This window comes from Cryptotermes secundus, unplaced genomic scaffold, assembly GCF_002891405.2.
Source record: "Cryptotermes secundus unplaced genomic scaffold, Csec_1.0 scaffold620, whole genome shotgun sequence".
In the NCBI taxonomy this organism is placed as follows: domain Eukaryota; kingdom Metazoa; phylum Arthropoda; class Insecta; order Blattodea; family Kalotermitidae; genus Cryptotermes; species Cryptotermes secundus.
The window spans coordinates 704,108-731,930 of record NW_019723312.1 but is presented as its reverse complement, the minus strand read 5'-3'; the positions used below and the strand labels follow the sequence as shown (position 1 = coordinate 731,930).

General features: G+C 45.5%; 1 protein-coding gene across 4 annotated transcripts in view; it reads right to left on the bottom strand.

Annotated features, from left to right (window-relative positions):
* LOC111861805 (carboxyl-terminal PDZ ligand of neuronal nitric oxide synthase protein) overlaps positions 1 to 27,823 on the bottom strand; it is a 164,870-nt gene that overhangs the window by 36,269 nt on the left and 100,778 nt on the right. For 3 of the 4 annotated variants that reach the window (XM_023846677.2, XM_023846674.2, XM_023846675.2), the window contains one exon: positions 7,524 to 7,680. In XM_023846677.2, coding sequence (XP_023702445.1) covers positions 7,524 to 7,680 — 157 coding nt within the window. Of the gene's footprint in view, positions 1 to 7,523; positions 7,681 to 13,418; positions 14,124 to 27,823 lie in introns of those variants that run through there. The other variant, XM_023846676.2, reaches the window with a different exon arrangement.

Genomic DNA, 27,823 nt, shown 5'->3' with positions numbered 1-27,823 from the left:
GCCCCGGCCGCTTTACCCCCGGGAAGGAGGCCCCAGTGCCCATTGTATAGGAGGTAGGATATAGGTCGGTCTGGACGACTTGGAGAACAGAATATTCTTGACCCTACTGGGACTCGAACTCCGAGCCCTCGGTCGTCCAGCCCGTAGCCAGTCGCTATCCCGGCTCATAATAATAATGCAGGTTGGAAGGAACTTCTTTGTTTCTCCCTAGGAAACTTACTGTAACAGACAGGTTCACATATCGGTAAAGCTCGACTCACTGGAGGTCCTCGTTTCGACTCCCGGCAGCGGTACAGATTACACTAACTCGGATTTTTGTGGTCTTACGCAGTACCGCCACACAAATTATTCACCTACCACCCGCAGCGACCCGGGTTTAATTCCGGATCGGGTCACGTGGGATTTGTGGTGGACAGGGTGGTACTGCGACGGCTTTCTCCAAATACTTCACTTTCCCCTGCCAATTCTCATTCCACCGACTGCTCCATGCTCATCTACCATCCGGGAGAGGTACAGGCCGACGCACGATCTAGGCTCAGTAACCCCCCCCCCGAAACTGAACCGAACGGAAAGTAAACAAGGAACTCGACTCTTACAACTTGCCACCGAACTTCAGTTTCGGAGAATCACAGCAGATGGCAGCAGGGAGTGTGTGAAGCGTGGACGAAACCTGACGAAAAGATTGCTCAGTCGGTATAGGGACGGGCTACGGGTTGAAGGGAAGGTGTTCGTATCCCGGCAGGGACAACTAAATTTTCTTTTCTCCACAGCGTTCACATCGCCTCTGAGGTCCACCCCGCCTCCTATCGAATGGATACAGGGGACTCTTTCCCCGGGGGTAATGCGGGTGGAGCGTGAAGCTGACGTCTCAGCTAAAACTAGTACCGAGGTGCAGGTTGGTGGAGCTATACCTCCACTCCCCTCCCCCACACGTATTCATGGAGTAGTGCTTAACTAATTAAGCACAAGGCCAAGTTTACATTTTTGCAGGCCCCTTAGCTCGGGGCACCTGCCTCTCGAGACAGGCGTTTGTGTGCCCCGCGCCGTGGAGACACAGTGTCCAGCCTCCATTATAAGGCAAGATGTATCTTGAGACGAGCGAGTGCACGCGACATGCCAACTGGCAACCCACAGAAAACACATCGAGCATTCTAGCTTAATTTTAATAATTCTCACAAACTTAAAGAGTCTCTTAGTACTACACGTGTCACGGCTAACCTTTGACATTAACCGCAGGCAACACGCAGCCGCTGGCAGAGGTTCAGAACAGGGGTGTACACAGCCACGTCGTGCCACTTATTTATTGTTTACCGTTTGCATTCGTCCACTAAAAATAAGAAATTTATATTATAATTTTTTTATTGCTAGTGGGGTGGGACTAAGTCCCTTGTACTGCGGCCACTTCTGGCCTATTGTACCAGCCCCAGATGATAGGTGAGGGTGACTGTGGAGCAGTTGGTGGAATGAAGACTCGCAGGGGAAACCGAAGTACTAGGAGAAAACCTGCCCCAACGCCACTTTGTACACCACAAATCCCACTTGACCAGACGCGGGATCGAACCCGGGCCGCGGCGGTGGGAAGCCAGCGACTAACCGCTTGAGCTATGGCGCGGCCTTAAATTTATACTAACAAGAAGAAGACGCATGAAGAGTCAATCGCCTACTTTCAGAGTCAGAGTCAGAGCTACTTCACGACTGGCCGTTTACCTCCAATCAGTTCGTCTTGGCGACAAATCCCTTGAGACCCACGACCAGTATTCTTTTTCAACTCAACACTTACGGTTATAGTCGTTATGTAACATCCTCTCTGACGAGAGGACGGGTCTGTTTACAACTGCTGCTGGTCCTCGCCAGCGCAGTCATTCACAGGTCTGAGTACCGTGGGACTCATGATAACATTTTACTGTTAGACTGGAGACTCACGCAACCTGGAGGGCCAGGTCCTCGTATTCATATTCCCGAGGGACAGAGCGACCCAGTTATACCCCCCCCCCCCCACACACACACACACACACACACACACACACACTGCGTTCTATTTGTATCGCCCTTGTCGCAAGGCTCACGGCCTTACTCTGTAAAAAATACTGTTGCAAAATCCAAAGAAGTTAAAACCGGCTGCAATCTGGCAGAATCTTCTAAAGAAGGCTGTGATGATGATGAATCGGAAATATGGGAGTAAATGGAAGGATAATATTAAAGTGGAACTTGAAATAAGAGTGTAAAGTTGTGCTGGATTCAACTGGCTTAGGATAGAGGCCAGTGGCGGGTTGATGTACGAACACCGTTACGTGTCTTCAGGAACTTCATGGCCAACTGAGATGCTGTCAGCTTCTAAAGGTCTCCGGTCGAAGAGAAGTGCTCCCGAAGGTCGTGTCAGGACTGTGTGGGAACCCCAGATGGGGCTGGTAGAGCTGACCGCAAACTGATACACCACGAGATGTGTGGCGGGTTGCCAACAGCGGAGTGACCCGTCGCGGTAGCGTCGCAGTCTTGCCAGGGTAGCTCGCTTGACGTCACTACACACAGATGAAATGAAGCCAACCGGCGACGCGGACGACGGCCAGATCCAACGAGGTCACAGGCGCCGCGGGCTTTGGGACACTTTGCAATGAGACGAGTTTCAGTGCCTCTGTGAGGCTCTCATGGCAAATCTCAGTGCCTCTGAGAATCTCTCACGGCAATTCCCAGTGCCTCAAAGGAACTCTTACTGTAAACCTCAGTGCATCTGATGATCTCTTACAGCAATTCCCAGTGCCTCAGAGGAACTCTTACTGTTAACTTCAGTGCCTCTGAGAATCTCTCACAGCAATTCTCAGTGCCTCAAAGGAACTCTTACTGTAAACCTCAGTGCCTCTGAAGATCTCTTACAGCAATTCCCAGTGCTCAGTGGAGCTCTGAAGGCCCCTTACGTAACGTGAAGGCCACGATACTGAACAATAGAGCGGTCAGAAGATCTTTCTACATAAACTGAAGGCCAGAACGTAAAGCTCGATGCTGGTGACACCCGCTTAACGACATTTTCGACTGAATAAAAAGTTCTGTTTGGAACTGCTATCGAGGGATCCTTTGATTTTCAAGTTCCGCTGACAACAGAAAATATCGAACATTTTCTGCCGCGATCCAAATATGGACTGGCTTAACGGTAAATATTTACTGGCATATTATGCCGTGGAGTTGGATATACGAGGGTGTCGGAAGAACATATTGTCTCCATCTTCAGGTTTAAACCATAGGCCTATTTATTCAATTCATCCTCTTTGCTCCCTTCTGAATGGGCCCGTGTTTTATCTTCTCTCCTATGCACTATGCCCTATATACGGCCCTTTAAAGGGCCACGTTTACCTTCCTCTTAGTTCCTACTGGTTCACTCAGTCACCATTTCTCCCGGTCATTCTGCTGTAGGAAAACGGCCCTTTAAAGGGCCGATTCTCATTACACTCGTCTTCTACGCACCCTTCCTACTGATGATTCGCTCGGCACCCAGCTTGCGTCCAATTATATAATCTGATCTCCGAAACGTCGGTTCTTTTGTGGGTTACTTGATGACTGTCAGTAGGTACACTATACAGCCACGAACGACAAAATGGCTAATGAACGGGAAAAGATTTGTAAGTCACCGGTCGTGGCCTGATAACAATACTATCCCAGCATTTGCCTGGAGGGACTGAGGTAAGTCACGAAGCAACTCAGGATAATCGGTGTCCCGGCCGAGACTCGAACTAAGTGCCTCGCCAATACAGATCTACAGCGTTACCGCCAATGAAAAGTTCGTAACTATGTACCAGTCTCCGCGGCGTCAGAAAACAGTGGTGTTCATAGTTACCGCTGGTAGTTTCATTTTGGGGCAATAGTGTGCCAGCCGTCCACCTCATGAGCAAGGGCACTGACTCTATTCCATCAGTCGTCAGGTTGACATGGAAACAGCCGCCCACATTTCCATGTGTCGACGAGATATTCAAACGAGGTCAGTAAATCCTTTCGGGTTAAGGTGCCACGACATTCACTCTACGCAGACACGGAAAGCGTTGTTACACAAAATAAACTGAAGTGCTGATGTAATTTCCTCTGCCATGAGAACGTCTAATCGCCATAATTTAATGCACCGAGATCCAGTTTCACGTGCGGGATGTATCCAAAAAATTAAGTGAATTCCGCTTTGGAAACTTCATTAACATACTCGACAACAATTGTGGTATTTTAGCCCTTCCAACACAGGGGTAAGTACACGTACCACCTGCTTCAGCAACAATAAAACTCTGAATTCTAGAGACAGATTGTATTTGTGTGTTCCGTATGGTTCTCACAATAAGCAGCGACCGTTTCACCAAGCAGCATTAACCGGTTGTTCTCTGTAGCGGAGACGTAATGTGTTTCCTGTGAGGTACGGACTGAATTCTTATATATATATAAAGTCTCTGCATTCTGTCCGCACATTAACAGCGTTGTCAGGACTGATCAAGTAGAAACTGTTGCCCAGAGGGAGGGGAACGCCCGCCGTTGGAAGCAGTTACCAAGCAACGGCTAGTGAAAACTGAGAAGACTTCATATGTTCTGCCCACACAGTGTATTTGTGTGTTCCGTATGGTTCTCACAATAAGCAGCGAGCGTTTCCCCAAACAGCATTAACCGGTTGGGCTCTGTAGCGGAGACGTAATGTGTTTCCTGTGAGGTACGGACTGAATTCTTATATATAAGGTCTCTGCATTCTGCCCACTCAGTGTATTTGTGTGTTCCGTATGGTTCACACAATAAACAGCAATTATACTCTATCAAATGTTCCGTCTATAATGGAACACTCAACAGCATTGATTCACACTTTAATATCACACAGTGGTCGTTATGTGTGTAAGATGTTATATCAAACTATTGAAATATATATGCATTATTATAATGCTACATGTTTCGGCCTTATGAGGCCATCTTCAGGCACAACCTATGTGAGGAATCCTAATGCACTGAGCACTAATCTAATGTAATTCCTTTTATTACTTTCGTTTCATTTTTATGTTTTTCCTCTTCATATATTTTTTATAGTGCGGCTATTTCTCTATTTCGCTGATGTGCTCGTGATTGTATGTTTCAAGTGTGCCTTTGCGTTCACCGCAGAAATTTTGATATTCTCTCTAATAGTTTCCAAAGTTCTATTAATATCCACCTCAGTGTCTAAGTTTTCCAAAGCCGCGAACCTATTTGAGATTTCAGATTCTTTACACTGTATCTCGATTTAATTTCTTCAGATTGAACCTCTCCATATGAACTCTGTGTGCTGTTTGTTTACTCACTGCCAGTCTCTCCCTAACTTTAACCATCAACAAACATTGATAAGTATCACAATCTGCTGCTCTGAACGATCGGACATCAATTATACTTGAATGCCGTCTCCCGTCTATCAAAATATGGTCAATTTTGTTTTCCATCAGATGTCCAAGTAAATTAATAAATTTTACGATTTGTGAACATCGTACTTTTGACGATGTGGCAAAGTTTACTAGTCTAACTCCATTTTCATTACTAATTCCATGCAAACTCTCATTCCCAATTGTTGGTTTGAAAATGTCTTCCCTCCGTACTTTAATACTGGAATCTCCTAACAAAATTTGGATGTGGTATTTAGAGAAAATATCGAATACATAAAGTCAATAGAAAGTCCGTCGAGTGTAACAATTTTTTTAGGTCACTTCTTTATCACTTTTGCCTTACATGTTTCGGTTTAATAAAACCATCATCAGAGGCACATATTACAATCATGAAAACACTGTCGTTGTTTAAATGTACACAGTATATATGCTGCGTGGACGCTGCTACAATATGTCGATGTGTAAAAGCACAACACTTGCTAGGATTATTGAATGCACGTTCAAATCTCGCATTCCATCCGAAATTGCCCTCAAGTTAAAAGTTAAAATATTTAAAAATTTAAAACATTTGAAGTAAAAATGTTAGGCTCCTCCTTGTTAATTCATCCCGATGATGGGAGATGTCAGCAGTACACAACACACAACGCATAGGAAACATCTAACCATAAGCCTATACAACCTCAAGCTGACATCTCCCATCTTCGGGATGAATTAACAAGGAGGAGCCTAACATTTTTACTTCAAATGTTTTAAATTTTTAAATATTTTAACTTTTAACTTGAGGGCAATTTCGGATGGAATGCGAGATTTGAACGTGCATTCAATAATCCTAGCAAGTGTTGTGCTTTTACACATCGACATATTGTAGCAGCGTCCACGCAGCATATATACTGTGTACATTTAAACAACGACAGTGTTTTCATGATTGTAATATGTGCCTCTGATGATGGTTTTATTAAACCGAAACATGTAAGGCAAAAGTGATAAAGAAGTGACCTAAAAAAATTGTTACACTCGACGGACTTTCTATTGACTTTGTGACTGATAGTGTAACGGACCAAAATGAAACAATTCAAAATATCGAATACATGTTCTAGTCCTTCGCAGAATCTGCCCTTCATATCATCGGTTTTATCTTCTGTTGTGGCATGAACATTCATAACAATGATATCACACCAGCGACCTTTTAGTATTATATGTATATCCTGTCACTAATGAATTCTACCCTCTTAACTGCTGATACGATTCTCTTATGTACGAAAAAACCTGTACCTAATTCATGATTGTCATTCCCCTTTCCATAGAAAAATGTATAGTCTCCTGCTGGTGCGATGCCACCTTCATCCCACCTGACCTCCTGTACTCCCGCTAAATCTAACTTATATTTTGAGACTTCTTCTGCCTCTGCCCTGAGCGAACCTGCCCTTTACAAACTTCGTACATTCCAAGTGCCAAATCTCATATCCATTTTCTTTAGCTTACGTCGTTTATCCACGGAATCCGTCCACGTCCGAGGCTTCTTGAGATCTTTCGTAACATGATTAATTTTATATGAGGAGTTATAAGCCTCACGCCCATCACACAAGCTGGAGACCCCCCTTGTCGGCTGTCCGCGACTGACCCTGCATACCTGGTGACCGTCACTTACATCCCCAACCTGAGGACGCGCCTTGCCGTGGTGACAGGGACCCACCTAACATGGTGAAAGTCTTTCACCAGTACACATTGAAATACGTTAACAAAAACTCTCTTTAGGCAAAAATGATACAGAGGAGAGATACTGATCACTACTAAGTCGAACCAATCAGTACATGGAACTGAGGTATTCTGGAATTGCACATTGATGTTATAACACACGCCCATTTTCTGTGAGAAAACCTTACAGATGCGTCTGATAATAAGTTCAGCCGTCGATACAGGGCTACATTCTGTGAACTGTAACTGACGAAGGCCAGGATCCCTCGACAATCGGACCTCCAATAAAGTACTGTTTGATGAATGGCAAATATTTGCAGACACGCACTGTGTGACTCAGCTGCACAAAAAATAATTCAACATTTCCGGGTTCAAGGAAAGCCTCTTCTTACACGAAGTTCTCAAATATTTTTAGTAGCAGAAGCTAAAACAGTCCGACAAATATTTACGCAGCGTAGAAATTCTCACCTTTTCTTGGCTTCTCGCTCACAGACTCGCTCTCACGCTCACTACCGGCACCTTCTCCTTCTCGATCCTCGTCCTCTGGCGTTGGTGCGTTGATGGACAACTTGTGGCACACTTCGAACGCCTGGCCCACCGTTCGGACTATCCGCATCGCCTGGCTCTGCAACAGCAAACCGTTTGTCTCTCAGAGCTCCGGGTGGTGCAGGGGTACAAATCTGGCAGGACTGGGGTACAAGTCCCAGTTCACAACCGGGTAGAGTCCCAGGTTTATAACTGAGCACAAGGCCCAGTTCACAACAGGACAGAGGCCGAAATTCATAACTGGGTGTAAGTCCCAGTTCAGAACCACGGAAAAGCCCCCGGGGAATGACCTCTACTTAAATTACGAGCAAATTATCACAACGAGAGCTCGTGAATTTGTTGCCACGCGTACTGTTGTTGCGAATGGCAGTTATGGCGTCTTGAGGCGCCGCAAATGGCTTCTTCCAAATGAAAAGCCCTGCAACTGAGCAGACGGAGCCTGCCCTCGACTGACCAACAGGTAAAACAGCCGGCTCTGCAAGGGTATGGTTCGCGGCGGACACAGCTATAGCTCTTCCTTCACAGCGTCCGGCCCATCCAACCTGTTACTGAGGGTACGGGGGGCTCATTTCCCGGTGGCTAAGCGGATGGGGCGTGAATCTTACCACTAAACCTCCACTCGCCCCCACACGCCCTCGAAGAGTGGTGCCTCATTCACAGTCGAGTGCTCATGTCCTCTGCTACGTGTTCAGGGGGCACAATCGACAGGAGACGGGCAAACTCGACTGAAGTTTGTTCTACAAGATTATCCTCAGTTACTTCAGAACGGAAGCTGCCTCGAAATAGGCCATGGCCACTTCATTCCAATCCACTATTCGCCACTTGTCTTATCAATAACGTCACATCGGCACACAAAGCTAGAATGTAGCACGGAGACAGGTTTACCTCCAAGGCCACCCCTCCTCTCGTAGAAGATCAGGGCCCCACTTCTAAACACGTACATATCTAGGAGAGAACAAAAATCCTGATCATGAATACCGACAGGACTCGAAACCAGGAATTATTTTGCTGGCGAGGGCCAACAGCAATTTAACTGACCGACCTCTCACGTCTAAACACACATTCATTTACATCTAAGGGATCAGTGAACTCACAATCCATCATGTCACTATAGTGACTGCGCTATTACGACTCGCCGAATACTAAAGAATATAATCATGGAAAAAAAAGTCTGAACTAAGACAGTTGGTACACGGGACCAGACTCGAACTGCGTACCTCCCACGTACAATCGCGACGATTTGCCTTTTGACGCGCTCCAGCCAGTGACTCACAGCTGCCTCTAAATCCGTCTGTTCCACGCCGCCCTACTCCACTTGTGTATTCAAACATAATAAACACGGCCGTGCCACGCAGAGTGTTTTTTTTCTTCCTCTTTCATCGGCGCCAGAGTCGGCCTCCTCTAATCATAGATTGATGATCTCTCTGCATTCTACACAGATTTAAATGTATCCTTCCGCCATCAGAAGACAGTGCGGCACAAGTCTCTGCTTCGACTCCCGGCTGTTCTCTAGTTGTTAGAACCCAGGGTTCGTCACTTAGGATTGTTTACAACTACTCATTAATCAGCTTAAAGAGAAGAAAAATTATCCAGAAAGCAAAGGATCAAGGGTCATTCTTGGTAAAACAACTGTCGTAACGAGCACCAGAAACTCCCGCCACTGGCCACGATCCTGAGCCAGTTCCATCCACATTAAGCTTTCAAACCCTTTCCTTGTGTTTCCCATCCCTGCTACACTCCGAAGCCCTAACTAACAAACTAGATGACCTCTGAAAATCTGTGTTCCTCCTTACACAGGTCACGTGGTGAATACACGTGCATGTACCACCTAGCCTAACATTTAGAGAAGGCCCGCACAGTGTATTTGTGTGTTCCGTATGATTCTCACAACAACGGACAGCACAGAAAACATCCCTCCCACCAGTTCTTCTGTTCTTGCGTCACGTAACTACGGCACGGACCGCGCAGAAAATATCGGTTCCCAGTTACTTCATCGTTGCTTTTATGAATCTGCTGCCTAACAACGGGCGCTTGCAGAGCCGTTCCGTAGCAACGGCTGTTAAAGCGGTGTGCAAGTATTGCGGTACAGTTTCTGGGTGCGATTCGAATCCTTGTTCCCAGCCTCCTCATTTCGCTAACCAACCAACTAACTAACTAACTACACGGAACTGAGCCCTTCTTGAGGAGCTACTCGATAATATCCCAAACGTTCATTACTCTATTCACAAGAACCCTCCACTGGTCCCTATCTTGAGCCAGATCAATCCAGTCCATGCCACCCCATCCTAACTATCTAAAATCCATTTCAATATTATTCACCCACCTATGTCTTGGTCTCTCTAGTGGTCTCTTTCCTTCTGGCTTTTCCACCAATATCCTATATGCATTCCTCTTCTGCCCCATTCATGCTACATGCCCTGCCCACCTCATCCTCCTTGACTTGATCATTCTAATTATACTTGGAGAAGAGTACAAGTTATGAAGCTCCTCATTATGCAGTTTTCTCCAACCTCCTGTCACTTCATCTCTCTTCGGTCCAAATATTCTCCTCAACACCCACAGTCTGTGTTCCTCCCTTAATGTCAGAGACCAAATTTCACACCCATACAGAACAACAGGCAAAATTATAGATTTTAATTTGTCGATCTGAGTGTTGCTGCTTCCTTAAACTTTTAGCTACTTATAAAGTGTGAAACTGACAAGCCCGGGCGAGGAACGGCTATTTGCGCCTGCTAATTTATTATTCACACTACAGTAAGCCTACTTATAGAAACATCGGAAGAAAGGCAAAAGGCATGCGCTTTTCCGAGAACTTCTTCCAATTTCTTAGTTTCCTGGGTGTGGTTTCAACATCCCTTCATAGCCGCAAATACACGGAGGGGTTGAGTCAACTCCAGCCGCTGCCCTGTGTATATTTGCGAACAGGATCACAATGGTCCCATAAAACTGAGATTTAATCAAACATCATCACGGCCCGAGATCTGTTAGACCCCCGCTTCACGATGCGTACTTTTCTGACTGCGCAAACGCAACGCTGTACAAGCAAACTTGTGTCTGTCTTTAATTAATTAAGCATTACGCCATAAAGATGTATGGGGGAGTTGCTGTATAGATCCATGCATTCTTTAACCCGGCACTACATGGAGGTAAGTGGTCAGTTTCATGCCCCGGCCACTTTATTCCTGAGGAAAGAGCCCCCGTTATCCATTGGATAGGAGGCTCGGTGGGCCCCTGAGCCGGTCTGGACGCTGTGTAGATGAGAAAAATCTTGCCCTTACAGAGTATGAACTCCGACGCATGGTCCGTGGAACCAGTAGCCAGTCGCTATACCGACTGAGCTATCCCGGTTCTAGTTGTTGCATTTATACTTAACGATTCACGTGCTTTACAGGAGTTCTGACTCGATGTTTCTGCTCACGAGACGACAGCGCCCCAGTGGCCTAGCAACGAGTTCTGGAGCGCCTCAATGCATGAACAGAACCACAGTTCACAGCCTGGGTCTCCGAATGTTCAGATTATCTTTGGGGTCACATTAGTTTTCAGGAGGGGGCCTCCTATCGGTTATGCACCTTCTTGTGAGACAGTGAGCTCACAGATTGTGGTGAAGTTGTCAGCCTTACGCGCCGGCCGCCCTTTACCCCCCAAGAATATTCATGGTACTCATTTCTGTTAGAGGCTGAGTCGACCCCAAGGCCATAGTGCGACTGGAAGGATTAGGTCAACTGAAAAAATCCAATGAGTTCGTCGAGAATCGAACCCACGACCTTAAACAGTGCGGTACGATCGCAAATAAGAGATAAAAAACTAACGGTCAACCCTTGATATGAACAGAGTTCGATGCACTGTTTGGTATGCGAAACGTCTTCGCAAACAGTTCCTAAATCATACAAAGTAAAAACAAGAGACAAAAATAAAACTGCGTGACGTCTATTGCAGGAAAAATGTTATAATTTTTCCCCTTTGCGANAGAAAGGGGTTGGGGGGGGGGGGGAGAACCGCCATTACTCGGCTTCAATCTTGGAACACGAGTGGGCAGCTAGCGGACCACAGTTTGGGAACCACATCGCAGTGACAGGACAGCAGCATACAAACACATGACGTGTTGCCTGCAGCTGTACACCTTGCCTGTGTGACGCAACTTTTTAGGCACCCTGGTGTAACAGGTGGTCTATAACATCAGTTCCGCGGGTTTCCGTCCCCCATTAAAGAAAGAATACAGGCTGAGGGTCGGGCAGGTTCTCGCAGCGGTGGCTGACCCTGAAGATGGAGACGACATGTTCCTCCGAAACATCGGTCTCTCTCCGAACTACACGAAGTTACAACCCAGAAGAGTGTACCCGTCATAGGCCGAGGGTGTTTGAGAAAAGCGTGCTGATCACAGGAGGATGGAGAAAATTACATGAGGAGAAGCTTCGTCTGTAGGATTTGGGGTTCTCACACCGGTGGTTATTAGCTGCCATCTGTGTTCACTTTAGTATCTTGCTCGGAGGCGACGTTCCTCCGAAACGTCCATCGACTTTCAACGGACTACACGGGGTTATATCCCAAAAGATAGTCCTCTTCAGTGGCTTCATAATTTGTACGATTCAACATATATTATTAGAATGTTCAAATCAAGAGTAATGAAATGGACAGGGCATGTAGTATGCATGGGAAAGAAGGGAAACGCATATAAAGTTTTGGTAGGGAAGTCTGAGGAGATGTAGACGTACGTTCGAAGATATTAAAATGAATTTTAAAAAGAAATAGGAAGTAAAGGGCGTTGAGTGGATTCATCTGGCTCAGGATCCGTGGCAGGTTCTTGTGAACACGGCAATGAACTTTTTACTTCCATAAATGTTTGGGAACTTGTTGACTAGCTAAACAACTATTAGCTTCTCAAAACACACTAGGCTGTGTGGAGTATATTAATTGCTGTATCCTATTAGGGCCGTGCACTGCTCAGGCGGCTAAGCGCCGGTTTCCCAGCTGGTTTCGATCCCAGGACAGGTAACTTGGGGGGTCGTCGTGAACAACGTGGCGGGCTTTCTCCGAATACTTCGGCTGCCCCTGCCAATTCTCGTTCCATAAATTGCTCCATATTCATTAATCAATCTGTCACCGACGCCATATTGTCTAGATACTAACAGCGTGTCTTATTACAATTTATACAGCCTAACATTAAATAAATATTATACGTATGTAGTGGCCACCATACTGTCTCAGCAACATGTACTTAAATACTCAGAATCCAACTATAGTTAAGTACGTAAGTAACTACAGCTTATAAATCGCAAAAAAAAAAAAAAAAAATCTGTAGGCGTTCTTTTATGTTCCATGTATTTACTGTGTGCTATTGTGTCCTTTGTTGTTTGTGTAGTTTTGTGTGCTGTATTATTTTGTGTGATGTGTGTATTTGTGTATTGTGTCTTATTGTAGTACTACTGCCACCGAGCAAAACCAATTTGCAGTTTAAATAAATAAATAATAATATAATCTTTATAACGAGTTGTTTCTAAAGAAGGTCAACAAAATCCGATTTCAATTTCGTAAAAATTACACGCTGTGTTATAGCTATACCCTTACATAAAGGGCGCATAAGAAAAACCATTGAAAATGGCACAATTGCACCGTTGTCGTGTATAATCACATGTTCAATCTACTTTTCTCCTACAAGCATCACACACTTCCTGACTGTCGAATTTTTTCGTTGGAATACTCACGCAACAATAGGGCAACTACTGTTGTAACGGTTTACCAACTATAAATAAAGCCACGTGACCAACAGTCATGGCCACCTCAACCAAACACACATGCAGATGCAAAGTCATGGCCTACCTCGAGTTCGAGATCCTCAAAACTGCCACCGATGTTCTCCAGGCAGTTTTTGGTTCGCGCAGGCACCTGTGCGCCGCTTATCACAGTTGCTGCAGACGTCGTTACAGGCGTCACTACTTTATTACGTTTTGTTGCTGAAGACGCCGGTGATTCTCGTTTCAACTGCATGTAATATCCCATAATCTCTGGTTCACGAAACGATAGCTTCTTCCTTGGTCTTTCTATCGCCACAACAGTCGATGTTAGGTCCTCCTTGGTCTCTACACTGCAAGTGCTGCCACCACCACCACCACCACCAGCTCCAGGGCAGCCAACTGTCTTCCCCTTCAACATCACTCGAGGCTGAAATCGTCATGGAGCGTCGAAAGCGCGAAACATCGCCACAACTAACACCACTCCGACGTCTTGGACTGCGCTGCTGCTACTAACATTATCCTCGATTGGGGCCAAGTGGCTGTATGCTGCCAACTCGCGGCAGAAAAACACAACTACTACGATCTTCACTTTTTTTTTCAATCTGTTTTATTGGGTAATCATTGTCATATGTTACTTAACATGAACCTTTCAATGTCAGTCGCATCTTAACAGACAGTCTAGCAGCTGTGATGTGATACCCTTTCTATTCCAATTAACGGACACCAGTTAATCAAAAACACAAACAAACCCTATGATGAGTTTCTTTTTTCCTTCTTTTAGGTTTAGAAGTCAAAGCGTATAATATAAAGTCCAATTTTAGCATCTGACAACAATTAAATAACCCAATGGAGCTGAGCCTTTCTTGAGAAGCCGTCAGTCAGTCAGTCAGTCAGTCAGTCAGCTACTCAAGAATTTCCTAACATTTTATGAACCCGAAAGTTCATGTTCACATCAGCTCGCTACTGCTATTAATCCAGTCCATACCACCCCATCCTATTTCTCTAAGATCCATTTTAATATTATCCTCCCACCTATGTCTAAGGCTTCCTAGTGCTATCTTTCCTTCCGGCATCCGTTTGAACAAAATTTGATGGAACAGAGATATACAAAAGCATGAGGTAAAGTCGTCCCTGTGTTATATTGATTATGCACCGCGCTATGACAACGTATGGGGGAGCAGAGGCACAGATCCACGTATTCTTAACCTCGGAACTAAGTAGAGGTGGGTGAAAAGCTTCACGTCCATAACGACAACTCACAAATTAGATCCATGTATTAAAAAGTGAGAAGGCCCAGACCGAGATGTCTCGAAGATGTAGAAAATGATGTACGACAGCCGAAACGGTAGTCTGCCATGAAGAAGGCCTGCAAAGCCAAGACGTAAGCAAGTAAGTACGGTCTACCTGTTGCAATTAAAAGCAGCTTCAATCCGTAATGGCGCGCATCTTGTATTTCCGCGCAATGCAAGTCGGTTTTTACGGCTGTGACGTCAGCCACAGAGTTCGGGCAATGGGCCAAACCAGCGCTGCTATAAAAGTGGTCTAATCGCACAGACAACAAAGAGGTTAGTCATATAACTGAGAGAAAGAGGGACCCCTGTAGCACATGATGTCTCAAAATGATCGCTCCTGTACACAGCGCGAGTAAAATTCTATTATTGCGTGATAGTTCTGTATTTCTGTCGCCCTTAATGACAGTCTTACTTGGAGGATACTCGCGCTCACTAAACTCACATTACGGGTGTGAGGCTTCGACTGGAGGGAACAGAGACCGGGGTTTTTGAGAATAGGGCGCTGAGGAGTAGGAGGAAAATTGAGAAAAATGAATAATAATGTATTCTGTGCCCAGTATCAGGATAAATGTAAACTTGTCCCTGTGCTTAACAGAATTGAAAATGGAGCCATCTGACAGTTCCCCTCTGCGGCTACCGTTTCCTCGCCTAGCCCTTCCATTCAGTCAGTTCCTCCACGTCACGGCTCCTGAGGGAAACTCTGAGGTCACGGTATCTCTGAACATGCCAACGGCCTTAGCCATGAGTTCTTTGGGGGGGGGGGGTTTCACAAGGATAGCCGGAAAAGTGGTTTTCAAACCTACGTTCTAACCGTCTAGACTGTTTTGTGATCGTTATGGGGTATTAAGTATTTTAGAAACTTTCTTTTTATGTATTTCCTTCTTCGTTCCGGGGGGGGGGACGCATCACGCCATGAAAACGTACGGGCGAGTGGACGTGTAGCGCCACCATCCCTTTACCTCGGCACTAGATGGGAGTGAGCGGACAGCTTTAACCTCAGGGGAAAGACCTCGGTACCCAGAACACAGGTGGCTGCGTGGGCCCCAGAGCCGGGCTGAAGAGCCTACTCGGCCATTATCAGGTGCGCTGAAACTGGGGGAACTTCTGTGCCTTCCGCGCTACTGCGATCCGTGTTTCTAAATGAAGTCAATGAAGTTCCCCTTTCTATGCCACATGCACTGTCCCTTGCAGTAAGCCTGTTGCCTACCGAGCGTGCAGTGCGGATGTCACGAACGCATCTGAGGATAGCCGGAACATTAAGTGCTGTGATGGATTTTAAAAAGCATTTCATTTGAAATCTTGATATTGTTGCATGGTGGACGAAAAAGAAAACATTCTAATACCAACCGCAACAGAATGCTGAGATATAACATTATTAGCTCTGCCTTGTTGCGTCTCCTAACACTCCAGGTCAGATCGCCAGTCTCGAAACTTATTTGCCTGATCTTATACAGTGCGTTCAGTTAAGGAGGAAACTTCGCAACACCGCTGACCTGACCCACCATTCCTCACAGATTGCTGCTGCAACTGCCGATAGCAGAATGAGTCACTAGCGCTGATAAACGAGCGCCGTTACAGTTAAAGCAGCAATCTGTGAGGAATATTGGGCCCGGTCAGCGGTGTTGCGAAGTTTCCTCCTTGAGTGAACGCCCCGTACTTTACATGTGGAGATGTACTGCAGTGACCTGAAGGCCCTGTGAGTGACAGCTTGTGGAATGACGTATCAGGGACAGGTGTCAGGTCTGCGTACACGGTCATGGCGTCAGTACGTTCTCTGTATGATTGCCTGTGGAGCAGATTTTTATCTTGACGTAATGTGTCTCACCGTTACAGGTTACGCTGCGAGCCGGTCGGGGCGTCTGACCTGGCCCTAATTGTGAAAATACGCCCATTTCAGTTGCAGTTCGATAACTCTGCGTGTACTCATTAAACGGCTTTATCGGTCGCCTCATGCCTAGATGGAAGTCGCAAAGAGGCCAGTGACCTATAACCTTGAAGATCACATGAGGATGATTAACACATCGAAACACGTGGTGGGAGAAACAGTACAATATTGTCATTCCAACTCCAAGTCACACTGCGACTGACGGTCGGTCAGTCTGTAAGTCTTGGTGTCGAGCCACATCTGGAGCTCATGACCAAATATTTATTACTCTTTGACAGTTATGGTCCTGTTTTTGTGGGGCGCCCTCTCTGACGAGAGGACGGGTCTGTCTTTTGTACGTGTCGCTGGTCCTTGTCAGCTCAGTCCCTCTCGGGTCCGAGTCCCTTGGGACTTGCGACCATCTTTTACTGTCTCAGATTCGAGACTTCCCTTTTCGTCGCCTCCTACGACTCGCAGGTTAACTTCATGTGTAATGAAGATGCAGCGGTTACTGTGACACACACAAGCGTTTCTTATCATTCCATCCACATGTTTCGACCCAGACGGGCCATCATCAGGTTATTCTTGAGGAATCTACACATCATGAAGGAATACATATAGCATAAATCTGTTAGTTGAATTAGATCGGGCGTGACTTAATACCATATAGCCTACTCATTAAACTTAAAAATAGACAAAACGTATTAAACTTAAAAGAAATTAAAATAAAAAATCCAAATAGAAGATCATTGTAAAAACGTAAGGGGGTTTCTCGAGAGGGGGAGGAAACACTGGGGGAAATTTAGGAAATATAGAATTGAGGTGATAAAGTGGGCGTTTTTTATGCTGAGGGAGCGTTTAAGGTACTCTGTGGGGACGACGTTCTGTGTAGAAGATAAATAAAAAGCATTTGTTTGTGTGACGATTATCAATTCAGTTTTTTTCCTAAGCACCACAAACAAGACGCGACACTACACAAGATTTATATCCAGTTGTTGTACAGACGGATCTCCATGCCTTAATTATATATATAGACACAATACGCCTGAAGGGCGGAATAATGGAGCCAGAGACGTCCACTGCTAGGCAACGGCTCGGTAAACACGTTCCCACAGAAATTAACGCGCACGCAATATAACGACATTATGCAACCAGTTTCTAAGTAACGGATCTGTAAATGTGCGTCTAGAACAACTGAGTTATTGTTGAAATCGGTGTTTTCTGTTCGGTCCATGCAAAGACGTTACAAGGCAGACAATTGGGGCAATCCAGTTAGTAACTGTTCAGCTGTGAGTCGAGCTGTGAAGAGACGACTTTCCGTGTGCTGTGACATTTGAAGCAGTTCAGTGAGACTGTTACAGCTCCTGCGTTAAAATCCATTGCCAGGAAACGGACAGGGGAGACTGTAATAGACTGAGGACACTACTGTGTGTAACAGTGAACTATAAGGTGTGGAAACAGGGACAGTGTTATAGTTTTCTAGTATGAGATTTGTTCTGAGTGTGGGTTCCATGGAAACAACATACAGACAGATATATTAAATATACACAGACGGGGCTTTGGGAGGAGTTGTCAGCAAACACAGGCGCACCTGCAGTTAGCGAACCCCCGCGTCTGCTAAGATTGAGCGCCCGTCATGGGAAATGGGGGGGGCACCCACCCACACCTGTCCCAAGGGATTTCACACGGCGCCATTCGCTTACAATGAAGCGGCTCACAGATAAGCTACAAGCCTGCTGTTTGACAGCCGTACGTAAGCCTACGAAGCCCTGTGGTTACGCAGCTACACCCTGCTTTACTATTTAAACACACTACATGTTTGAGTGAATGAATGTATTGCGTGCAACTTGCTTTTTAAAGCATTTAAAAGTTTTAAACTTTAAAATCTTTTTTACATCACTGGCTTATGCACACTGCATGTTTCGATCAACATTGGCCATCTTCAGGTGTCTCTAAAACTGCTGACGAAACACCTGAAATTGACCAATGTTGGTCGAAACATTCAGTGTACATACACCAGTGATATAAAAGATTTTAAAATTGAAAACTTTTAAACGGTTTAAAAGGCAAGTTGAATGTACGATGGTTAATAACAAGAACAAATAAGTTATGTGAAATAGGATGTTACGATGTGATATTATATGAAGAAGCGTCAGTAAACAGGTCAACAACTGTTACAAGACGTAAAACATGTGGTATTCCTGGGGGAGTGAAACATATTTCTCGACTTATCCTCCACCAACACTGGTACACTTGTTCCGTCGCTATACCAGCGCGTCGAAACCCGCAGCACAGAAGTCTTTTGGCTCTTGTCTCAGCCACTTCACCACGTGCTCGGGCATCGTCTGCGACTTTCGAACATCCTTGAGAGAATTTCTCGACCCAGCGGTGAACCGCTTTGCGCGACAAACACTTCCCACCGTAAACAGGGAACATTTCTTCATGAATATCCTTTGCGTTGAGTTCTTTTGCCCACAGTAGAACGCACAATAGAACGCTGCTCTTCGGTAGCACACTCAAGCACGGTCGCCATTTTGACTACTGAAACCAGCCTCTCAACATGCGCGCCTGCTACGTAGATTGTCATGAATCTGAACTGTCCTGCTACCTAATGATGTACATAGAAAACCTATTACGTCCCTTGCAGCTGTTTTGCTTCGGTTTGTTATCTACTTACTGACTCTCCCTGGTATGAGCGTGTTTCGTAAAACATGCTCCTGTTGGCTTTGCCATGTGGGTCCCCAATGAACAACGGCTGAACGGACTGATACTGGGGGCCGTTACTAAAATATGTCACTGCATTCAAGTTTCGGTTAAAATCCGACAATAGCGGACACAACATGAACACCTTCTTGTACTGATGCGCCCGCATCTTGACCGTCACTCGCAACGGAAGAAAAAGTGTCGAACAAAATTCTTGGGGGGGGGGGGACAAAAATATGTCCGATGCGCATTTCTCCACGCGTTGGGGCCAACGTTTCTGAAAGAGTACAGAGAACCAGTGCATGAACTCGTCGCCTCGTCTGTTTGCGTCACTGCTCTCCTTCTGACGTCAAAGTATTCACCAATATTCCGGCTCTTCGCTCGGCTTGGCTCCTCTTGGTGTGTTTGTTATGTTCCCCACTTCGTTACAATTCACTTGTTTCTATTCTTTCATTTGTCGACGGGCGCGACAAACTTAACGAGAGCTGGCTGCAGTTCTGCCTGTGGGATTCCTGCCATGGTCAGTCGCTGCCAACTTCGCGGACTGACGGCTGACATGTGATAGCAGGTGGTACGTATAGTTACCGCCATGCATTGAAAGAATAATGATTGGAAAACTTCAAGCTAGATTACACGACCCCTCCAACTGACCCCTAAAGATAAATTTGTACACACTGGTATGATGTAAGGAAATTCTTTCGGTGCGTGTTAGTGATTCGTGTTTCAGCAACAATATCACAGCAGCGAAATGGGGGCAAGTGTTTGCTGGAAAGGGGCAATGAATAATCAATAGCCCGGGGAGAAATATCCGCCCCCCACCCCCAAACTGCAGTTCAGCATCTAACTTACGTCAAATAGAAGTCGACACGCTCAGTAAAGCATATTAACAACCTGGGAAGTTAACAATGATACAACGATTTCAAGTATGAAACATATCGAACATTTAAAAATACACAGAGAATACTGTGTTATACATCGTCAGAAGCCTTTAGAATCTACAAATTTAAAAATACAGTTCACACAGAACATAAAAGAGAGTCCAACCGGTTAATGCTGTTTAGGTAAATAATCGATATTTATTGTGAGAATCATATGGAACACATAAATACACTGTGTGACCAGAATGCAGAGACTTAATATATAAGAATTCAGTCCGTACCTCACAGGAAACATATTACGTCTCCGCTACAGAGACCAACCGGTTAATGCTGTTTGGGGAAGCAGTCGCTGTTTATTGTGAGAACCATATGGAACACACAAATACACTGTGTGGGTAGAATGCAGAGACTTTATATATAAGAATTCAGTCCGTACCTCACAGGAAACACATTACGTCTCCGCTACAGAGCCCAACCGGTTAATGCTGTTTAGGAAAACATTCGCTGTTTATCGTGAGAATCATATGGAACACACAAATACACTGTGTGGGCAGAATGCAGAGGCTTTTAATGTTCAAGAATGTGGTAATATAGTTACCACTATGTTCTAAGGAGTTGAAAGATCGAAATTTAATGAACCATATCGAACGCCTCTGTCAGGCGTATGTACGAAGCCAACTGTTTAGTTCACTGTGGCGTCTGTGGGCGACTGATCGCGCAGAAAGATGAAAGTGGGAGGGGCAGACCGGAAGAAATCGCCACAGGTTACGGTGTCCAGACCCAACGGATATATCCATCTTATCTGTTTGTGCCCCGTCAAGACCCACACATATGCATACTGTTGCTCCCTGCTGCCCCCCCCCCCAGTGCGTTAGCAAGAGCCGGGGTTCAATACCCGCTATGAGGAAAGCGACGCTGGGGGTTTCCAAAGAGAAGATGGCAAACACGGGACCAATTTGCTTCGCCATGTCGTCTGTCCGTCTGTCAGCGTACAATTCGAAAATCCCGGAACGGATTTACATGATATTTCATATTGGGAAGTTTCGATAGAAGATAGCAACTTTCACTAAAATCGGACAACGGCGGACACTCTATGCGCTTCTCCTTGCATCTCGAGAAAATGAAACACGCGTCTTTCTACAAGTCGAACGGTTTTGGGAAACGTTATGTGCACAACAAGTAGCAGTGTGTCGACGTTGCCAAACTTGTGGCCTGCATGCAGGATTTATCGACTGTCTCACCGAACACACCCGAAGTTAACCGAAGCCTCTTAGTCCGAATAACAACAAAACCTGAACTTATACGTCTATATAAAAAATATGCATTTAAAGTAACAAGGGAGAGTCAGTAAACAGATCACAAATGGATATAAAACGTAAAACATGTGATATTCCAACCTGGAAAAAGAAACATATATTTCTCGACATATCCTCCACCAACACTGATACAGTTGTCCTATCGCTTTACCAGTGGGTCGAAACCCGCAGCATAGAAGTCTTTTGACTTTTGTCTGAGCCACTTCCGCACCTGGGCGGGCATCACCTGCGACTTTCGAACGTCCTTGAGATAACTTCTCAACCAGGTTGTGAAATGCTTTAAACGACAAACACTTCCCACCGTAAACAGGGAGCATTTCTCTATGTGTATCCTTTGCATTGAGTCCTTTTCCTCACAGAAAAAAGCATAACAGGACGCTGCTTTTCGATAGTACACCCTCAAGAGCGGTCGCCATTTTGACTACTGAAACAAACTTCTGAATATGCGCATGTGCGTCTGTTACGTAGGCTGTCATAAAGCTGAACTGTGCTGCTACCTAGTGATACACATATAAAACCTATTAGGTCCATTACAGCTGTGTTACTTCCATTTGTGACCTGTTTACTGACTCTCCCTCGTAAACTTTGTTGTGGAGCAGAAATCTTTTAATCTCGATCTCAATAGATCATCCAAACGAGCATGAATACTTCAATTATTTCTACAAATGGTAGCATTTCAGTTTAGACTGCTTTGGAAATAATACTGCATGCGCATGGCCCCCAAAGCCAGTCTCGACTCTGTGCAGAACAAAAAAGAAATCTCTGGCCGTGTAGGAAATTTGATCCCGATTCATGAGTGGTCCAGCCCTAAGTGCAGTCACTACCAAACTGTGCTGTATGTTCTTTGCAGCGTGACTTCACATTTCGTATAGGCTTGAAAGTGTTCACACTGCCTTCGCGCGTGTGGCCCCCGCTGGGCAGTGCCAACATTCTGCACAGATCATTACGCGGCTTCATAAGGCGTGGCGAAATATCATTAAACTGCCGAAATCAATGAAGATATATGGACTAGGCATGTAGCACATATCACAGATATAATAAATGTATACATAAAACTAACAGGCCGTGGAGGCCCATAGGGTTCTGAGACGTCGAGGCTCTCACATTTTCTAGACAATCGGTTCACAGACGGCGGTGAGGTCAGCCCTACGCGCCGGCCACCCTTTACCCAAAGGAAGATTCCTGGTACTCATTTCTGTTAGAGGCTCAGTCGACCCCAGGGCCATAGTGAGGCTGGAAGGATTAGGTAAATTGAAAAATCCAGTGACCTCATCGGGATTCGAAACCGCGACCTTCCGACTTGTGCCGGAAGGTGCCTACGCTACCGCTTGGCCCGTAAATTTGTACATATATAATCATGACAAGAAAAGGGGAAAGGGTGAAAATGCTGGGTCACATTCACGTAGAGGAGAGAATAACATTCGGAGCACAATTTTCTGGAATGTGACGCCGTGTAACCTACGCAGGGATGGGCTGCCTCCATCTTCAGGATCACAGAGCAAGCCGGCGAGCATCAAACAGCGGTGAAATTTTACATTATATAGCGTCAGATTTCAAAAGGCAATATTCTTTATTGAGACCGCCATGAGACTGTCAAATCTCATAATACGAGTATTAAAACGGATTCAAAGAAAGTGGGTGAGATGTTGTGGACTGGGTTCATCCTGCTCATGATGGGGACCAGTGGCGGGCTCTTGTGCTAAGCGACAATAAGCTTGACTCCGTTTGGCGTAGATACGAGTAAGACACAATAGACGAATCGAACAAAAACAATTCGGAGATCACATGCGTATGTCTTTCTTTCACAGCTAACTCCTTGGAACAGGGTCGTTCTTGAGAAGCCATCAGTCGCTCAGATAGTCAAGAAATCCCCAGCCGTGTACATAACGGAAATGTTCTTTACTGAGTTCACAAGAGTTTACCACTGGACCTTATCCTGAGCTAAAAGAACCAAAACTGTCCATGTCCACTGCTTAGTAACACGCTGGTTCTTCACGGTGAGTTGTTACCCCACGCCCAAACCTACAAGCTGCAGAACTGTCCCTTGTCGGCTGTCCGCGACCGCTTACTTAACGTGTTCACAGTTAACCTCCACGTCTACTGACCGACCCCCCCCCTCCCAATCAGCAACCTAAACACGTGTCATGACGCGGTGACATCTCAACGTCGACAAGAAAGTCAGCGATGTTCACAGGTTCGGGGCTGAAGAGTTCGATAGTTTAGTTCCGTGATACTTGCGGTAGGTCAGAGGACTGTACAGACAGCTGCATCCAGGCGGTGTATCCCTCATCAAACAACCACAGCTGCCGCTACAACCAGCAGACAGAAACAGAACAACAAACATCTACATCAAAACCAACACCACAAGATAGCTGGACGGACGACGACGCTTTGACGTCACAGACAGACGTTGGCATGTCGTCGTCGCTGAAGGATGCCGAAGAGCTGTCAAAACACACGAAACGAGCGCGACCACGCGGTCACTTCTGGTACTAAGGGACGCAAAGCGCCTACTGCATCACTTCGCAACTGCGAGAAAAGTTCAGGGGCCGTAGTGCTTCTCGGAGGGGGTACAAGGTGAAGGGGGGCCGCATGCAATATTTATAGGGCAAGGTAGCTAGGCGGTATAAAGGTTGTTACGGTGAGGTATGCAATTAACATTGTCATAGTAGCGCGGTGCCAACAACACGAAGAAAATATACCGCACTGAATTAAATTAAAAAGGTTCAAAATAGAAAAGTATTAAAATTCTTCACATTTCTCTTTCTCGTTTATTTCACGATGCTGTCGGCAGCCAGCTGCATTAACGGTAGGTGAACAGTAAGAATTTGGAAGGAAGCGGCGTGGCTTAATCGAGATGTTATTGTCTGCAATGACTGAAGAAAACCTAAAAAAAAAAGACTTGGCAGAGTAATGTTACCGGTGCACAAACCCTTTCTACACAACAATTTTGTTTAAGCCGTTTAAAGCACACTGGTATGTAGACGTACTCTTATCTTTAAAGAACCCTCTATTCTTCCCACAGAGTGTATTTGTGTGTTCCGTATGGTTCTCACAATAAACAGCGACTGTTTCCCCAAACAGCATTAACCGGTTGGTCTCTGTAGCGGAGACGTAATGTGTTTCCTGTGAGGTACGGACTGAATTCTTAAAGTCTCTGCATTCTGCCCACACAGTGTATTTGTGTGTTCCATATGGTTCTCACAATAAACAGAGACTGTTTCCCCAGACAGCATTAACCGGTTGGTCTCTGTACCGGAGACGTCTATAGACACTCATACACGCGACAGTATCATTACAGCGTTCAGAATCTTTCCCCATCTAAGCCACGTTATTGCACTGTTCCTCATTACTGAGTCGTCTACTGCTGTACAGAGTCACCGCTCACTCCCACTATTACAGTCTGAAGTGTGTGTCTCTTTCAATTGCAGCCAAGTTATTCCAGTTTTACCCGTCCCATACCCACATCCATTGTGTGGGAAGACAGTGAGAGTGATTCGACTGAAATTTTAACAAAAGCTACAGAAAGCTTCGGTATGCTTATTGAATAAATTCCGCTTCAGGAGCAAACATACACGGTGTTTCAAAATGTAGTACCAAAATCTTTAGTGAGCAGAAAGTAAAATTACTCGCACCCATTTCAGAATTCCGAACACCCAAACTGCTTCTTGTTGTAGGGACAGCTCAGTCGGTATAGAGGTTAGTCTACGTATAACCGAGGAACCGTAGTTCGATTTCCAGCAAGGAAAAGAACTTCCCGTTTCTCCACAAAGCATCCACTGAACAGATCAATATCCAAACATACAAATACAATGACTAGGCATAAAGAATTTTGTAATGTTAAAGAGGGTGGTAATTACAGTTACCAATGTCCTTTAAATGGTTAACACTAATTCTAATTAAATTAAATTACTAATGCTACAGTAGGAGCCGGAACGCGTAGTCGCTATAGTGACTGGCTACCGAGGGGTCAGAGTTCGAGTTCCGGTAGGATCAAGAATTTTCTCTTCTCCACGTCGTTCAGACCGGCTCTGGGGTCCACCCAACCTCCTATCCAATGGGTACCGGGAGCTCTTACCCCGGAGGTAAATCGGCCGGGCTGTGAAGCTGAAAGCTCACCTCCAGCTAGTGCCTAGGTCAAGAAAACGTGGTTCTATACATCCACTCCCCCATACGCCTTCATGACATAGTGCTTAATTAGTTAAGCAGATGGACAAGTTTACCTTTTACCTACTAGAGTATCAGTTCAAGAAGGTTTAGCACTGTGTTTTGGGGTATGACGCCGTGTAGCCTGGTGTAACTTTGCCAACGTTTAGCTAGAACTTGTAACATCTGCAGGTTTCTCTTCTAGACTGAAGATGGTGGCAGTGGGTTTCTCCGAAACGTCAGTAACATTCTACCGGGGTACATGTTGTCACAATCCAGAAGACAGAAATCTGAAAGGTGGTACGCAAAGTAACCACAGTAAGTTTCTTTATTGCTAGTGGGGTGGGACTAGGTCCCTTGTACTGAGGCCACTTCTGGCATATTGTACCAGCCCCAGATGATAGGTGAGGGTGATTGTGTGGAATGAAGATTGGCAGGGGAAACCGAAGTACTCGGAGAAAACCTGCACCAGCGCCACTTTGTCCACCACAAATCCCACTTGACCAGACCCGGGATCGAACCCGGGCCGCCGCGGTGGGAAGCCAGCGACTAACCGCTGGAGCTATGGCGCGGCTACAACCACGGTGGTATAAAGCGAATCCAATATGAACCATATTGAAGCGACTCGGTGTAAGTAGGGTGCGGCCCAAGGAAGGGGGGGGGGGCGCATCTCCCTATCGGCAAGCCGAGCTTCCTGCAGCTGCAGTTTGTCACGAAGGGTTAAACCGAACGGATTCGTGAATATTAATATCACGAGCATAAAACACGAATTAAAACATATGCAGTATACGAGAGAAAGTAAACAAGTTAGGAACGGTACGCATAGCATTACGATTCCTGTTTAATCATCTCGAAAACAAAAACAAAAGCGGGATATACAAAGTTTGTTCCGTTTTGTTCGAAACACGAAACATTTACAGAGTTAACACTAACGTGTGTAGGTCTTAATGTGAAGTGTCCGGTATTGTTGCCCGATTTTAACCAAATCTGGAATATGTTCACAAAGCTCTTGTGAAAATCCCCAGCATGAAATTTCACAAAACTGCGTCAATGATTCTGTTGTATGACGACGAACGGACGGATATAGCGAAGCTAATCGGCATTTTTTAAACATTCCTTTACGAAAGCGCTAAAGATGAAAGGTAAATTTAGTTAAGCTCAAAGTACTGTTGGCAGCACTGTTACAGATGGCGGATTTAGGCAACTAAATCCTTCTTCATTTGCACGCAGTTCGTCTTCATTGTCTCTTGACGGACCGGGTTTCTCCAGAGGTGACGCTCCACGCTTGTATTCGGGAGGTGTCAGTCGGAACACAGGCTACTCCGAAGTTCTTCGTGTTTCTCCTCAGTCCTCCAAGAAAATGCTGGAATAGTACCTTGAGCAGGTCACGACAGGGTCGTTCCAAATCCTTCCCAATCACCGTTCATCCTACTGCACCCATGTTATAAAGGCCGTTAAATAATATAAGCAAAAGTTATCTCGGGATCAATACTAACACGGTGGCGTGGCTAACGTGAAAGCGCACCTCGAACAAAGCACAAAAGAAAGCAACGATTTGTGATCCGAAATTTTACGGTCAGAGGTCCTGAAAAGTTACGGGTGGAAATGTTGCTGATGGTGCGCGTTCAGGAAGGCGGGGACCACAGACTTTTGCATGTTTTTGTATCCATATACGTATTCGGGACAACCGTAGAGTCCGTAATGATGAACCTGAATACGTAAAAAAATTAAGCGGCGCATGAGTGGCTTAAGATGCAACAGAAACGGTTTATTCAGAACTACATGGGACAGAAACCTTCTTGGGGAGCTAAAAGTTGTTACGACAGTCGAAGCAAATTTACGGAGTCCGTAAGTTAGTTACCGTGTTCACAACAGCCCCCCCCCGGTCACTATCCTAAGCCACATGACTCGAATCCACAATCTACCCTTTCCTTTCCAGAATACATTTTAATATTACCGTCTATCTACGCATCGGTTTTGAAAGTGGTCTATTTCTTTCGGGTTTTCCGACCAAAAGTTTTTGTACGCATTTCACATCTACCATTTAGGCTAAGTTTATGGCTTCTGTGGATAGGATTCATCTGGCACAAAAAACGCCCCAGTGCCGGGCTCTTGTGAACACGATAATGAACTTTCGGCTTCCGTAAAACGTGAGGAATATAGTAAGACTAGCTGAGAAACTAATAGCTTCTCATGGAGGACAGTTCCATGGAGACAGTAATATCAAAATCTGTGACAGGAGCTCGTCAAAGAGAGAGACGGAGGAAAACATGGACCTCTGTCGGAATGCC